This window comes from Toxorhynchites rutilus, chromosome 2 (genome assembly GCF_029784135.1).
Source record: "Toxorhynchites rutilus septentrionalis strain SRP chromosome 2, ASM2978413v1, whole genome shotgun sequence".
NCBI lineage: Eukaryota > Metazoa > Arthropoda > Insecta > Diptera > Culicidae > Toxorhynchites > Toxorhynchites rutilus.
In genome coordinates, this window is record NC_073745.1 from 232,530,820 (window position 1) to 232,544,839 (window position 14,020).

At 38.8% G+C, this 14,020-nt stretch overlaps 1 protein-coding gene across 3 annotated transcripts in view; it reads left to right on the forward strand.

The window, feature by feature from the left end:
• LOC129767205 (uncharacterized) overlaps positions 1–14,020 on the forward strand; it is an 823,328-nt gene that overhangs the window by 580,189 nt on the left and 229,119 nt on the right. For all 3 annotated transcript variants that reach the window (XM_055767859.1, XM_055767857.1, XM_055767856.1), the window contains exons 6-7: positions 1,638–3,112; positions 3,177–3,723. In XM_055767859.1, coding sequence (XP_055623834.1) covers positions 1,638–3,112; positions 3,177–3,723 — 2,022 coding nt within the window. The remainder of the gene's footprint in view (positions 1–1,637; positions 3,113–3,176; positions 3,724–14,020) is intronic.

Below are 14,020 nucleotides of genomic sequence, written 5' to 3' on the forward strand. Positions count from 1 at the left end.
AAAACGTAGCGAAACTAAAAAATCTTTTTTATTTTATTACAAATTTCAATCAATCAAAAAAGTCGTTGGAAATTATAAGAAAATTCATAAAATTTTATGAACATGACGGTATAACACGACAAACATATTAAAAGAGATTATTTACTATAAAAAAGATTATAAATTAGAAATAGTTTTTTAAATATCTCGAGAATGGTTGCATTTAGAAGGAGATTGATAATAACCTTTTTTTTAATCACATCAGAATTCATAATTTGTGGCTAAGAATAATTGCTAACATACAAAAATTCGAAGTTTCGAAAATTCCTAAAAATTTGATGTTCCACAAATTTCGTCAAAAATAGTTTTACCATCTTGGGTCCATTTTTTAAATTTTCTACATGACTTTTATTTTGTATGAATAAATTTAAAAAAAATTAAAAATATATATTTTGGATATTGCAAATTGAATTTTTATTTTGTAAATAAAAAAAGAGTACTTTTTTTTTCTCAGTATACATTTTTTTCATATTCAACCATCAATACTCTATAACTCTTTCTAAGAAATTATTTCGGTACGACTCATAGTTTTTGAGATATAAATCATCAAAGATTTCTCTTACTCAAATCGATACGCCCTTTTCAAAAGTTACACTTGAGTCAAAAAATTCCCAATTGCTGTGGAAAACTCATATTTCCTCTAACCCAAACGGAATACACACTTTCATTCGAATGAAAAATATTCATGTTTTGTCATTTGTCGATTTCATTTGGAATTGCTCCAAGGTTGTGACATCCTTTCACTCAGATTTTGTTACCACCTGATGATGTTCAATCGATGTCTGAACGTCTTCCACAGGATGGCCGTAAGTGTGTTGTTTAATATTCGAATCAAACTCCTCCACCAGATCGTATCCGCTAGATAATTCCGAGTGTTGCAATCGGAAATGGTGGATGAAATTGCCAACGTCCAGTTTTGGGTGACGAAGTTTGCATTCGCTAATCAGATCGATTTTGCAGAATTCTTCCTCGCCGTCCAAGCCTATGTAATCTTTAGCAATCTATATTTCTAGTCACTTCAGAAACAACTGACTGCAGAATAAGCGAAACACTCTCTCAAAATCACACACATCTCAGGATATTGAAAATGAACAGTCATAACATTCCTGACAATTCAATGGCAATGAATAAATGTGAATGAATTCTCATGATTCGAACTTTGGAGAAAGCTCGGATAGACCAGAATGAACATGAATGAACACAGCAGTAATTTTTTTTTTGATGTCGAATGAATGATAGCAGTATCGCCAAGCTAAATATACGCGTTACACTGATAAAAATGTATTTTCAATATTACCTAATAAGCGCGACATTTCCAAACCCTGATGAATATACGTTATCATTTACAAAAATTACAACAAACGATATAATTTTTCTTTGCGATTTTCATTTCGTTCGTTCAGTTAATCAGATGAGAATATATCCTTTATTCATCCCTACCAATAACTGTGCCATAGCACGAAATTTTGCTCCCAAGCAACTTGAAATGAAAATCAACAAGCTTTTATGAGTATCATGAAGCGTGTGACCTATGCTAGGATATTTGAATAAGAGCTAACAAATCATTAATTTTGTTTCCTTTCTGTTTTGCCTTTCAGACAAGAGAGGAGGAGCCCCACGCCAGAGAGCACTTCCCCATCACGAGCCATCCCTTCCAAGGAACAGACACATACAGTCACGCACAAATCTCCCCAGAAAGATAGCAAACAAGAGCCACAAACAGGTATCACCGAGACCGGTGGAGAAGTGAGCCGTTGTTCTCGCCAGACCGCGGCTGCTTTGGGCAACGTTAATCAGATTAAGTTAATTACCAACGATGAATGTGATATCGGTGACTTTCCCCTGCCCGAGATTCCCGTGAAGCAGGATCCGACCTCTTCGGACAACAGCTTCCTAACCGCCACAGACAACGACACGACCGGTGAGGATGGTAAATCTCCTCTGCTGACGAAAGCAGACGAACAGAAAAACAAACCAGAGAACCGAGAGGAGCAGAAGCAAACTGAAGCACAAGAAATGCACTACCGAAACTCGAACGATAAGCCAACATATTTGTTTGGCGAAAATTTGAAGAAAAATGAAATTTTCCTAAACAAATCCGGCTGGGTGCAGGTGAGCCAACCACCACTGCACCCCTCGGAACGGAGCGCTAGAGCCAAGTACTACCAGTCGGAGCAAGCTGGGCCCAAAACCTCGCGCAAGTTCATTGAATACGACGAGAATCGCTACGATAAGGGTAGCAAACTCGAAGACCTGATAAATCGAAACGAAGTAAGAAGAAATCAGTACCAGAAGATACAACGACAGGACAATGTGACGATTCTGAAGATAGAACCTCAGCTATCATTCGGAGGTCGTCCAGTATGTCTTCCGATCAAGCGAAATCTGGCGGACAACTCACCCCCGCCAGTAACCCCAATTTTATCGCCTCCTCCAGCCTTCCAAGATTCGAAGTATAAAACCCGCCTAAGCGAAATAAAACCAGGCACTCGTATTTTTCTCTCGGTGGTAGATAACGATAATCGTAACCCCCGGGGAATGGTGTTCTCCCGTAGCTTCGAATATGACAATCGACGCCACACCACCCCTGTTGCCAATGTTCCTCAACATCTCCACAAGCAATCTTATTCCGATTTTTCCAAAAGCTTTGACTTCGAGATTAAGCATCAGGCGGCCATGCCCAAAACCACCGATCAGCCATTCATCCGACGGAACAGATCGCCTACTTTTTCAACGCTGACCGGGAACTCGCCCAACTATCTCACCAAGAAGGAGAAAGCCAGCAACCCATCAATCGTGAAGGACCATTCCCCAATTTTCCCTAAATCAATCCCCGGAAGTAGCCTTACGAGTTCGGGATACGAATCTCTGAAACGGTTTGGTGACAAAACCAAATCTCTCGAATCACAGATGATGTCTTCCAGTGCCGCTGCAGCGGCTAGTGCCCATCGGTCCCGGAGGTCGCAATTCTCAACCAAAGCCAACTCTACCCCCGGTATACCTACGTACGGGTACCGGTCCGACTCGATTGGCAACACACGGCTGAACTCTTGTGATAGTGGGGCTCGGTCAGGTAAGCAGAGCAGCGTCAAGCTGACATAAAGACGTCCATTAGAAATTCTCTTTCTTGCTTTCAGATTATTCCAACGATGGCGCCGAAGACGACGAAGACGTTGACGTTAGCGAAGACCAATCATCCTCGCTGGCACTCAGCTATAAGTCGTCTACATCGTACATGAATCAGATGAAAGGCAGGTCCCTCTTCGTAAGTTCCGGCTCGGGAAACTCACTGACAGCACACAGTGTGCTGAAACCTCAACGGTCGCTGACGCCCGAGCGGTTGTACGACAACGACGATTACGGTAGTATGCGGAATTTGAAGAAACAACGCTCGTTAACTCCAGAGAAGCGCTCCCGGACGCCAGACGATCGCAGCAAGGGACGAAAGGGTGAAATGAACAGCTCACAATCTTCGCTAGTCTCCCGGCTAAGTTCGGGATCCCGAAGCAGTACACTGGAGCGGCGTTATGACGATTCCTACACACGCGGCTCAAGTAGAAGTTCCTCCAGTTCAAGCTACAGCGGCGACGAGAACCACATCGCGTCCTATCGAAGGGGCCAGATAAGGGCTCCTAGTCTAAGACCAAGTAACGCCATTGGTGACTACAGGATCCGGAGGTCTCGGTGAGTACCAACGTCCCGTCGGCAGCCTGTATTTGCTTGCAATTCACCGCATCTCACTTGTCGCCATCACAAAACAAAAAATCTCACTAACCGTTTCACCGTATGCGAGACTCATTGTGCATCACTCCAGTTCTTGTTTCGATTTGTTTCTCACAAATTTCGTATCACTCCTCAATCCTTAGTTGCTCATCATCGGTACAAAATTTGGTGTCTAATCGAATGTAAATAACCACAGACAAACTCAACCAAACCTAATCGAATCTTTGTGTATTATTCTAGCGATAAAATGACAAGCAAATGTTTTTTTTTCCAGCATCTAAGCTTTCGAAGAGTGTCAGTAGGTGTACGGGTGATCAAACACAACACCTCCAAATTCGGAACCCAAAAATCATACGAAACAAGAAGCTCGAACGCCACACGCACTATGATCTAACACGAGTAGCACTCTCAATGTGGACTGACTGAACACCTCCCAAAAAGGGGACACAAAATAACCTATGCAAACATGGTCCGCTCAATTAAACCCTGCACTATATACTCTCCAAATCGAATTGGATTATTTATATCTCGAATTATTTTATTCATGATTTCTGAGTTTCTAGCCTTTTTTATGGCTTCTAGGCACATTTTTTCGCTACTGAAAATTCTTTTGATTTATTCTTTATTCGCATTTTCTTATATTTTATTTTATTTGCAATCTATTCAATTCTTGTGTTTTGTATTCTAAAGTGTGGAACTGTCATAGAGAAGTCAATCAAAATTTAATTTGAAAATGGTTTTATGAAATTTAAAAATTTTACAGTCGATTCGAATGGTCAAACTGTTTTTTTTTAACATTAGTATCTGCTGACCATTCGAAAAATAATTGATCATTCAGAATATTTGCTGAATGTTAACATTCGTACCTCAAGTTGTCTTTATTTCGCCGTTTATTCAAGAAAATACAGATTCATTGTGAAAATGGATTACGAATGAATCATTCATTTCTTACTGGATCGGAAAGATGTTTGCATCAATTGATACGGAATATTTCTACGCTTCTATCGCAATTTATGAAATGTTATTTTTCATTGGTTAAAGAATTGAATAACTGTAAAATGTTAAGCGTTATCTAAACGCCCTAACTACCTCGTTTTGATTGGTTCGATTTCCCCAACACAGCCATCCAAACCCAGCAGCCTTAGGGCCTGTCCACATACCACGTGGACAGAAAAAGCATGATTTTAGACACCCCCCCCCCCTCTCCCACCATGGACAAGCGTGGACATTCGTTATACCCCTCCCACTGTTGTCCACGTGGACATTCCTCCAGTTTTTGAAAAAAAACAAGAAAATTCATTTTTTTCCGCTTAAACTTCATTTCAAGTTTGTTTCTATTTTCCATCCCATGTTTTTATTGATAAAAATGATAGCCTTATTAATAGTAGCGATTTGTTTTAAATTGATTGATTTGTTTCAACAATGTTCGTGAGCTCATTATTTCCTTACGAATTCCATTTATGTTATTCCCATATTCATATCAAAATATTACTTATGAATCTACTCTCGAGTATTTTTATTAAAGCTGACTGGCTGTTTGAGTTTTCCAAAAATTTTACACTAAAATCCAGCACTTTGTTTGAACACAGTTATTGGCATTTATCGAAGAGAAGTGAATCTCGAAACAATACAGAAGTGGTATTAAAAAAAACTGAAAAAATTGATATCATCGCGATGTTCAAATTGTGAAAATATTGTAATGTATTGCTAGTTTTGGATCGTTCAGCACACCCTAATTGCCGCTCAAACGCATATACATTAGACAGAGTTCAATTTCTGAAGTTGTTCATTCAACTGATCCGCAGCTTCATAATAATATTAGTTTACTATTCGCGTTGATTGCATTAAGCTTTGTGCTCCGTTTTTGGAAAGAGATAATGGCAATGGATTGATGAATTGAATACCCTTTGAAAACAAAATTATTAATTGAAATTTACTCTTCAGTATCAATGATGTGTTCTATGTAATTGAGTATTATATTAATTTTCGAGTGGTGAAAAATCTTGAGGGAAAATTATGTCTTACATTGTTTTTTTACTATAATGATCAATTTTAGCGGGAATAGTAGTTAAGTCAGGGTCATGACTACGTGTTCCAAGAGATCAAATAACACAAAGCCAAAATTTGTATTCAAATATTTCAGATTTTGAATTTACTTCAAGTCTGCTAATCTAATATAAAGTATTTTGTCCCAAAACCCTTATCTCGATACCAGATGTCGTTATTGTACATTCGTGATCGCGGATTGCGAAATATTTTCTCGCCTGACCTTCGCTTTTAAAAGTTCGGTACTGTCTGGTGGCTATAATGAACCTGGTCGAAATAAAACACTTGCAGTACCATCGCGATGGTTGATTTCATTGAACTATAACCCTTAATTGTTAAATCATGCTAAATATTGTCCGGAAAAAATCTTGCCGATTCTGAGGAAAAAATTCAAAAGCAGACATACATCTATTCGATTATTGATGCACCGTTTTGTTCCACAATACTTCAGCACCTTTCACGCAACTTGAGAATCTAATCCTCTCAGAATTCTATTCGAATTGTCGAACGATTATCGGGGATCACTACAACCGCCTTACTCACCTTTCTTCTCGAAAACCTGGACAAAGGCGCTTTTTATGCTATACAGTGATTTGAAGTTCTTACAGCAGTAAGGTGAGTAAGGTGGGTGTAGTGATCCCCGATAATCGTTCGACAATTCGAATACTTCCTTCAGAAATCGATTTTCAATCGAACGAATACAGCGCAACTAATAATGGAAGCTAACGAACAATTTACGTCGATTAATCGATCCAAAACTAGAGAAAAAAAACCTACGACCGCTGCAGTTTTATCCTGAAATACAATCATTATCTTTAACGCTACCCCTGATTCGCGTTGGTGGCATTGAGCTTCGTTTACAAGCGTAAAAGATAATAATTGATTTTCAGGTGGAATGAACACTTTTTTGATTTCAGATGACTTTCTAGCAAATGAGAAATATTACTCTAATAATTAATCGATTACTCGATTATTTGGGGCGATTAATCGTATCGAATAACAAACTGCTGAAAAGTATTCGATTTGTTGATGCACGATTAATTTCAAGAATCGGGGATCCCTAGGTGGGTCGAGTATTAGAAGCACTCTAGAAGTGACCTGGATCGTTGATTTTAATACGTTTAGCATTTAGTGCTTATTGGAATTCATCCATACTAATCTAGATAGTGATAGAAGCTCATGATAGAGATTTTCATCCAGTCCCACCTGACCCGGACCATGACTTCCTTCACGCAAAAACCTACTTCGGGGGTTTATTCACTTGCCAAGATTATTTTAACTCAACATTATTGTGAACGATTTGCCCTTCACATTTCGCTACAAATATGTATTTTCGTTGCAATTATGAAACGATTCGCAGATTGAGAAACGTTTCTTCAAATATTTTTTGGTAAAATAAACTCTTATTCCGGAATCCGGTCGGATTTGAAATTAGCACAATGTTGCATTCATTCATCTGATCGAGTCAAATCCCAAGTGAATGCCCAATAACAATGAGATTTATATTCTGTAAAGGCGTTGCAGCTCACTCCCTACTTCTTAAAACAATGTCGGAAAACACCTGATTGTTTGTTCCCAATATTTCAAAAAACAACATCAAGTTCAATTGTTCCATTTTGATATTCTAGGCATAGCTGTCCCACCATGAATTTTTATACTTATAATCAAGCTTAATTGATTCAAGTGAGGGGAACTTTTCACATTCCATTAGACAATAATTTATTGCTAAAACTTCTAATAGACAAATTTGCTAGAAAACTTTGATTGTGTTTTTCTCAGTTGCTGATTTTGGAACATGGGACAACTATGCGTAGAACGGCAGTGCAAGTGTTGCAACCTTGAATTCCAGAATGCAAAAGTTTATCTGTTTCGGATTGCGATATATCAAATCCGATCGGGTTCCGGAATATGGCTTAATATGTAGTCCATACATTGTAGCGTTTTTCGTACCCACCGTAGCGAATCTAATAATGTGTCGCGTATCGAGGATTATCTTGATGAGTGTCTCGATTTGATTGTCATCAGTAGCAGCATGGACTTTCCAGACAACCCAATAGAAGTGTATTATAAAAATAACCAGATATAAATAAAGAAAAACATCATTGCAAGAAACAGATCTCCAGAGATATGGCCAACAAGAATGAAAACTGAATCGAAACCTTTCGGGTGTCTTTATCCTGACGGAATTCATGGTCCTCTATTACCGATTAGAATAAATTGATCGATCCCAGTTCATGTGCGTTCCTTCCAGAATATACATTCCAGGAAAGAAGTTAAGTCATATGAATAAATATGGATGTTTGACCGGGCAGCTCAGTCTTTTTATTGATGAATACAGAGTACTCAGGGTGTGCGTAATATTTAAAGAATATTGTAAATACAAAGCAAATTGAGTTTTGACTATAAACATATTTTTTTACTTTAAAAAATACTTAACGTGTCCACGTGGACATTATCTAAACCCCCTCCCCCCTCATCATGGACAAGCATGGACATTTTCGTAACCCCTACCCCCCTCCCTAAAGTTGTCCATGTGGTATGTGGACAGCCCCTTAGGAAAATCGTCATTGCAAACACATGAAATTATGGAGACTTTTGTTCGCACCGAAATGTGTTTCCTAACACAGACTTCAAAACCAAGCAGCGTTAGAGAAATCAGCATTGCAAATACATGAAAGTCGGGGATATTTTTGTTCCGACTGAAATGTGTTTCCCTAACACAGACTTCAGAACCAAGGTGTTTGAGGAAATTGGCATTACATATACATGCAGGTCAGGGGTATTTTAGTTCCGACTGAAATGTGTTTACCTAATAAAGACTTCTAAACCAAGGTGTCTGGGGAAATCGGCGTTGCAAATACACGAAAATCGGGGTCATTTTTGTTCTGACTGAAATGTGTTTGCCTAACATAGACATCAAAACCAAGATGTCATCATACCAAACGTAAAAGAACCGTCATTAAATTTACTTGTAACGAAGAACATAGTTTATTGCATGAGTTGACCTTACATGACATCATACAATCTTTTTACTCACAAAGCAAATCTGGTAAACTTCGATATAACGTACATTTCACTTTCAAAATTGTACGTTATAACGAATTGTACGTTATATCGAAGCATAATAAAGTACTCACAAACGTAGTCTATAATACATTATTGTGTTGCTGTTTTAGTCAAGTTAATGAATAACTTCAATCAGAAGACGAAGCCAGCCTTTCTCATGATGTTTCCCTTCGTACTGTTGATTAAAGCCTGATTCATTTAGAATCTGGAATCACAAAACCAGCTGTATATCGAGATTGATTGAAGGTACAAAACTTGTTTTAGCATCACAATACAGATAAGTCATTGTTCTATCAGAAAAAAAATATTGAAACAAAATTTCCTTTACACTTTGAAAAAGTGTACGTTATATCGAGGTCAAATGTACGTTATATCGAGGTAAAATGTACGTTATATCGAGGGTACGTTATAACGAGGGTACGTTATATCGAAGTTTCGCTGTATATTGAATTCAATTCAATTCGGAAATTGTTTCATTCAATGAAAATTTTAATCAATACAAACAAATGATTGCTAAGCTAAGGTAGTCCCACGTCAACCTTGCGTTATATCATAGATAAAAACCTACCCATTTTTTGATGTCTTCATATGAGTGGAACAACTGATCGAACGTCATCGATTGCCATCGAACGAAACAAAAAATAATCGGACGGTGCTATATCTGAGGAATATGGCTAGTTCACATTTGAGTGTTTCCAAGAACGTTTGAGGCAAGTGACAACGTTCGGCCGAGCGTTGTCATGCTGTGGAATCACTTTTCCGTGTCTCTGCTCATATTGTGACTATTTTTCGGGCAGTGTTCGGCACAATCGCATAAATTTAATTAGACACCGTTTCATTGTGATGATGATGATGATTCCCAAAACTTGTAGGGTAGGGCGAGGCTTGTTGGTCATTTTTGAATAAATTTGGCTATAACTTCATAGTACGAAGTATTGTGTTAGAATGTTATGTACCACAATGAAGCTTACCTTTTGCCCTTTCAATGAAAAATAACCAGAGAATCTTTTTTTTTTTTGACATTCTTTTTTGCTTAACGTTTTTATATTTCAGAATAAATTGACCAACTAACCCCACACCCGGGTAAGTTGGTCAATAATAGGCATGTTCTTTTTGGGCAAATAAGAAGCGTTTTTCCATTAGAAGTTTCCTTCATTATAATTTAATTAATTGAATCAAAACAAAAACAGTTAACAAATATTATGTAGTCCAGTGAAAAAACAAATTAATGAAAATTTCAAATACTCATCGTTGTTGGAAATTAGTCAGGTAATCTATTCTAGTGATTTCGTCTCTCTTCCACTTTGCGGCGCACCATAGATGCCAGGTTTGAAGACATGTCTTCATTTTGAAGAAATTTGATTTTGTGAAGATATTTTGAAAACATTATGGAATATGTGAATACATTTCAGTATGATAGCGTTGTTGAATTTTTAAAAGATATTATTTCCATGAAATTCTAACTATTGGTCGAAACTATCGTCAAAAAAGTAGGGCTTTAGTCTCAGCGAACCTAGCGGTCTGAATACATATCGTCTCTTGAAGACATTAGTTCATTTGCACTCAAAAAATTGAATGATTATATCATTGCATTTCTATTATTTTGGGCCCATACTATACAATAGATTAACCTAGATCTTTCAAACGACCACCTCACAAATCGAAGGTTTTCCAATTACATACCTTTTCTACAATTAGTTTCACGGATATGGTTTGAGTTACAACCAAAACTTCAAAGCTGAAATAAACAAAGAGAGTTATCACAGTTCCGTTTTTGTGTGATGAACTTTCCTCCGATATTATGGTGAAGACATTTGAAGACATTTTCATTTTCACATTTGGAAAAAAAAACACCTGCCATCCCTGCGGTACATATCTGGCTTCTTGCTTGCATTTGTTTTGATGACATTTGTGCCGTTCGCCCCAAAGTATATTGAAATAACTTACAGGTATGCTTAATTGCTCATTGCATTATTGTGAGTTCTGATGTTCAATGATAGCGTTTTTTATATTTAATGAAAATTTTACAGCCAAAAATATAAATATGACAATTATATTCCAAGTGGTTGGTATCAGGTTGTCTCGTTTAAAATACACTGGGTTTAGTAGTGAAACACATACTTTCTATATTTGCTCATAGCTTGCGTGATGAAACGCGGCATACCGGAAAATTTTATATGCGTTGCTCTCAAACGAGCAATTTGTGTGACCAACTAGCCCCTCTAGAATATTCATGAAAATTGAATAAAACTATTTTTAAAATGCGATTTTCATTAACATTTAAAACTAATACATACAATAAACTTTTGTTTTACGTTTGAACCGATTTTTTCTCATGATTATTTACCATTTTTAGAACCAATTTTATAATAAGCAAACCGTGAATGATTTTAGGAAAAATCCGCATCATGTTCGTATTTTTCAACCGACTTAATAAAAAGTTTTTCCAATTTGCTTATTTTATTGCATAAGCAATTCGCTATTTTTCGTCTATGAATCGCTAATTTTCTAGACGCTCGGATTCCAAGATATCGTCACTGACCAACTGACCCCTATGACCAACTAGCCCCGCCCTACCCTACTCACTTGGAAATGGCTTCCCGGCAGCTCCACTTAGGTTTCGTTCTTGCCATACGTTTTCATGAATTTAAGATCAGTCTGAGTAGTTTCTTTTGGTTTTTGCGTCTACTGTTGCAAAACTACAAGTCTCTCCGGCATACTCGTGGATGCGACCGGATCATTCGTAAAACATTGTCTACTTAATGATGGTCGATCACTGCACAGTAGCATAGTAGTTCGGTCGTTGAAAGGTTCCTAGTTTCCTTCTTGCGCGTCAGCGGATAATACTGGATCTCCGCTAGGTTACTGAATGGGTAACACACAAATCTTCGTGACGGTACGCCGGAACTCAACATCTTTCGTCCGGACCATTTTCATTCGAATATTTTTGCTATCTAGACACTTGCGCCACGTACCCTAGTTTCCACTTGAGCGATGATAGTTCTTCATCCTTCAAAATAAACGTCATATCTAGCTTCCTTCGTCCCGCTGTTGGGTCCAATGAGCCCAAGGTTGAAACCCAGGGAGAGAAAGTTCAAATGAAATTAAATGAGTAATCAGATGCATAAAGCTGTCTTGATACAGGAGAACTGGAAAGTGACCAGAATCGTTCCTAAACTGCTGCCGTCATAAGCTGAGCTCCAGAATGGAGATGGAAGGATCATCAGATCATCAGATCTAATGATCAAAGATCATCTAGTGTCCGGTCACCGACGCGCAATATTCTATTCGATAACAGCTCACAGACTTCAAACGTGGTTATTGGTCCATTACGTCACTCGTCTCGGTTCTATGGCTTCAAGTTGTGTACACTGAAACTTGACTATTTTTCTTATTTGCTATGTTAGTAATATGTAACCGATTACTCACGGTTGGCTTGAGGCTAGTATTGCAAAGTGTTCTCATTATTGGGATTTTGTACACCGAAAATTTCGTTGTAAGAGAACATTTCATTTTCGACAGAAAACATGCCATTTCGTGCCTTGAAGCGTCAAATAGGCAAATAATGTCATCTGTCCCCCAACGCTTTAAAATGTTTGTTTGTAAGGAAGCAAACATCTCTTTCTTTTTTTCTTTTTTCATCTTTTTTGGGATTGCACCCAAAAAAAAAGTCCAAACGACGACAACGGGGATCGAACCAAGGCCGACTAGGACGCAAGACTGTTTTACACAACCACGCTATCCACATGGCTAATGATGCTGTTCAGCAAATGCGTGATAATATTGCACCTGATTATAAAATGAAGTTGGAAAGTTTTTTTTCTAAGAGTAAAAAAGGAGCGCATAAAGGAGAGCAATATCTATGTCGGTTTGGGCCGTGCATGTGGCAAAGTATGCGGAAAGCGTATTTGATTTTTGTTTCGCTTATCAGTAAATACTTCCTATCGGGAGGCAGTTGACCACTAATCAGCAACGCCCCCCTAGTATGTACCCCGTGTATAGCGTAGTGTGTCTTTCTGAACTGAAATCCAGGATAGAATGGTCACTGACCGGCACAATCGTCAGCTCGTGTAAAGTTGTCATGAGCGGTACAATCTTCAGCCCTTGGTGAATTATCAGTGGCCTGCACAACCTTCAACCCGTGTCGTTTATATGTAAAGGGTGTGTCACATCAAATTGCATCACGGAAAAAACGCTGTAGAAATTTAATTTTTAGGAATTATATCTTCAGCTTTCGCTTATAATCAGATAAGAGTGTATAGATCACGTTGGCCATGCTTCACTGTCAATTTTTCGTAAATTCTGAAAAATGTCGTCGAACGAAGAAGAGCGTCGTGAATTAATCCTGTACACTCATTTCGAGAATCCGGAGTTGTCACATCGGGACATCGGTAAGATGCTGGGAATCGTCCAATCCACGGTCAGCAGAGTACTAAAACGATACTTCGAGAACCTAACCATCGACCGGAAGGTGAAGAACGGCAAAAATGGATGCTCCGTCAGTGAAAAAGATCACAAGCGCGTAGTTAAGCAGTTTAGACGTGATTCGAGAAGTTCGGTCCGGGATGTCGCCAATAAGCTGAATTTGTCAAGTTCATTCGTCCAGCGGACCAAGCAGCGGGAGGGCCTGCGTACATACAAGGTTCAGAAGGCTCCTAACCACGACGAAAGGCAAAACATGGTGGGGAAGACGCGAGCCCGGAAGCTATACAACGAAATGCTGACGAAGCCGCATTGCCTGGTAATGGACGACAAAACCTACGTCAAAGCGGACTTTCGTCAGCTGCCGGGCCTGTTGTTCTTCTCCGCAGAGGACAAATTCAGCGTTCCGGAGGAGATTCGCAAGCAGAAACTATCCAAGTTTGCCAAAAAGTACATGGTGTGGCAAGCGATCTGCTCTTGCGGAAAGCGGAGCGCCCCCTTCGTGATGACCGGCACGGTAAACGGGCAGGTTTACCTTAAGGAGTGCCTACAGAAGCGCTTACTACCACTATTGAAGCAGCACGAGGGCCCGACCATCTTCTGACCAGATCTCGATTCGTGCCACTATTCAAAGGACGTGTTGGAGTGGTACGAAGCCAACGGGGTCACCTTCGTGCCAAAGGAAATGAACCCGCCCAACGCGCCGGAGCTTCGCTCAATAGAG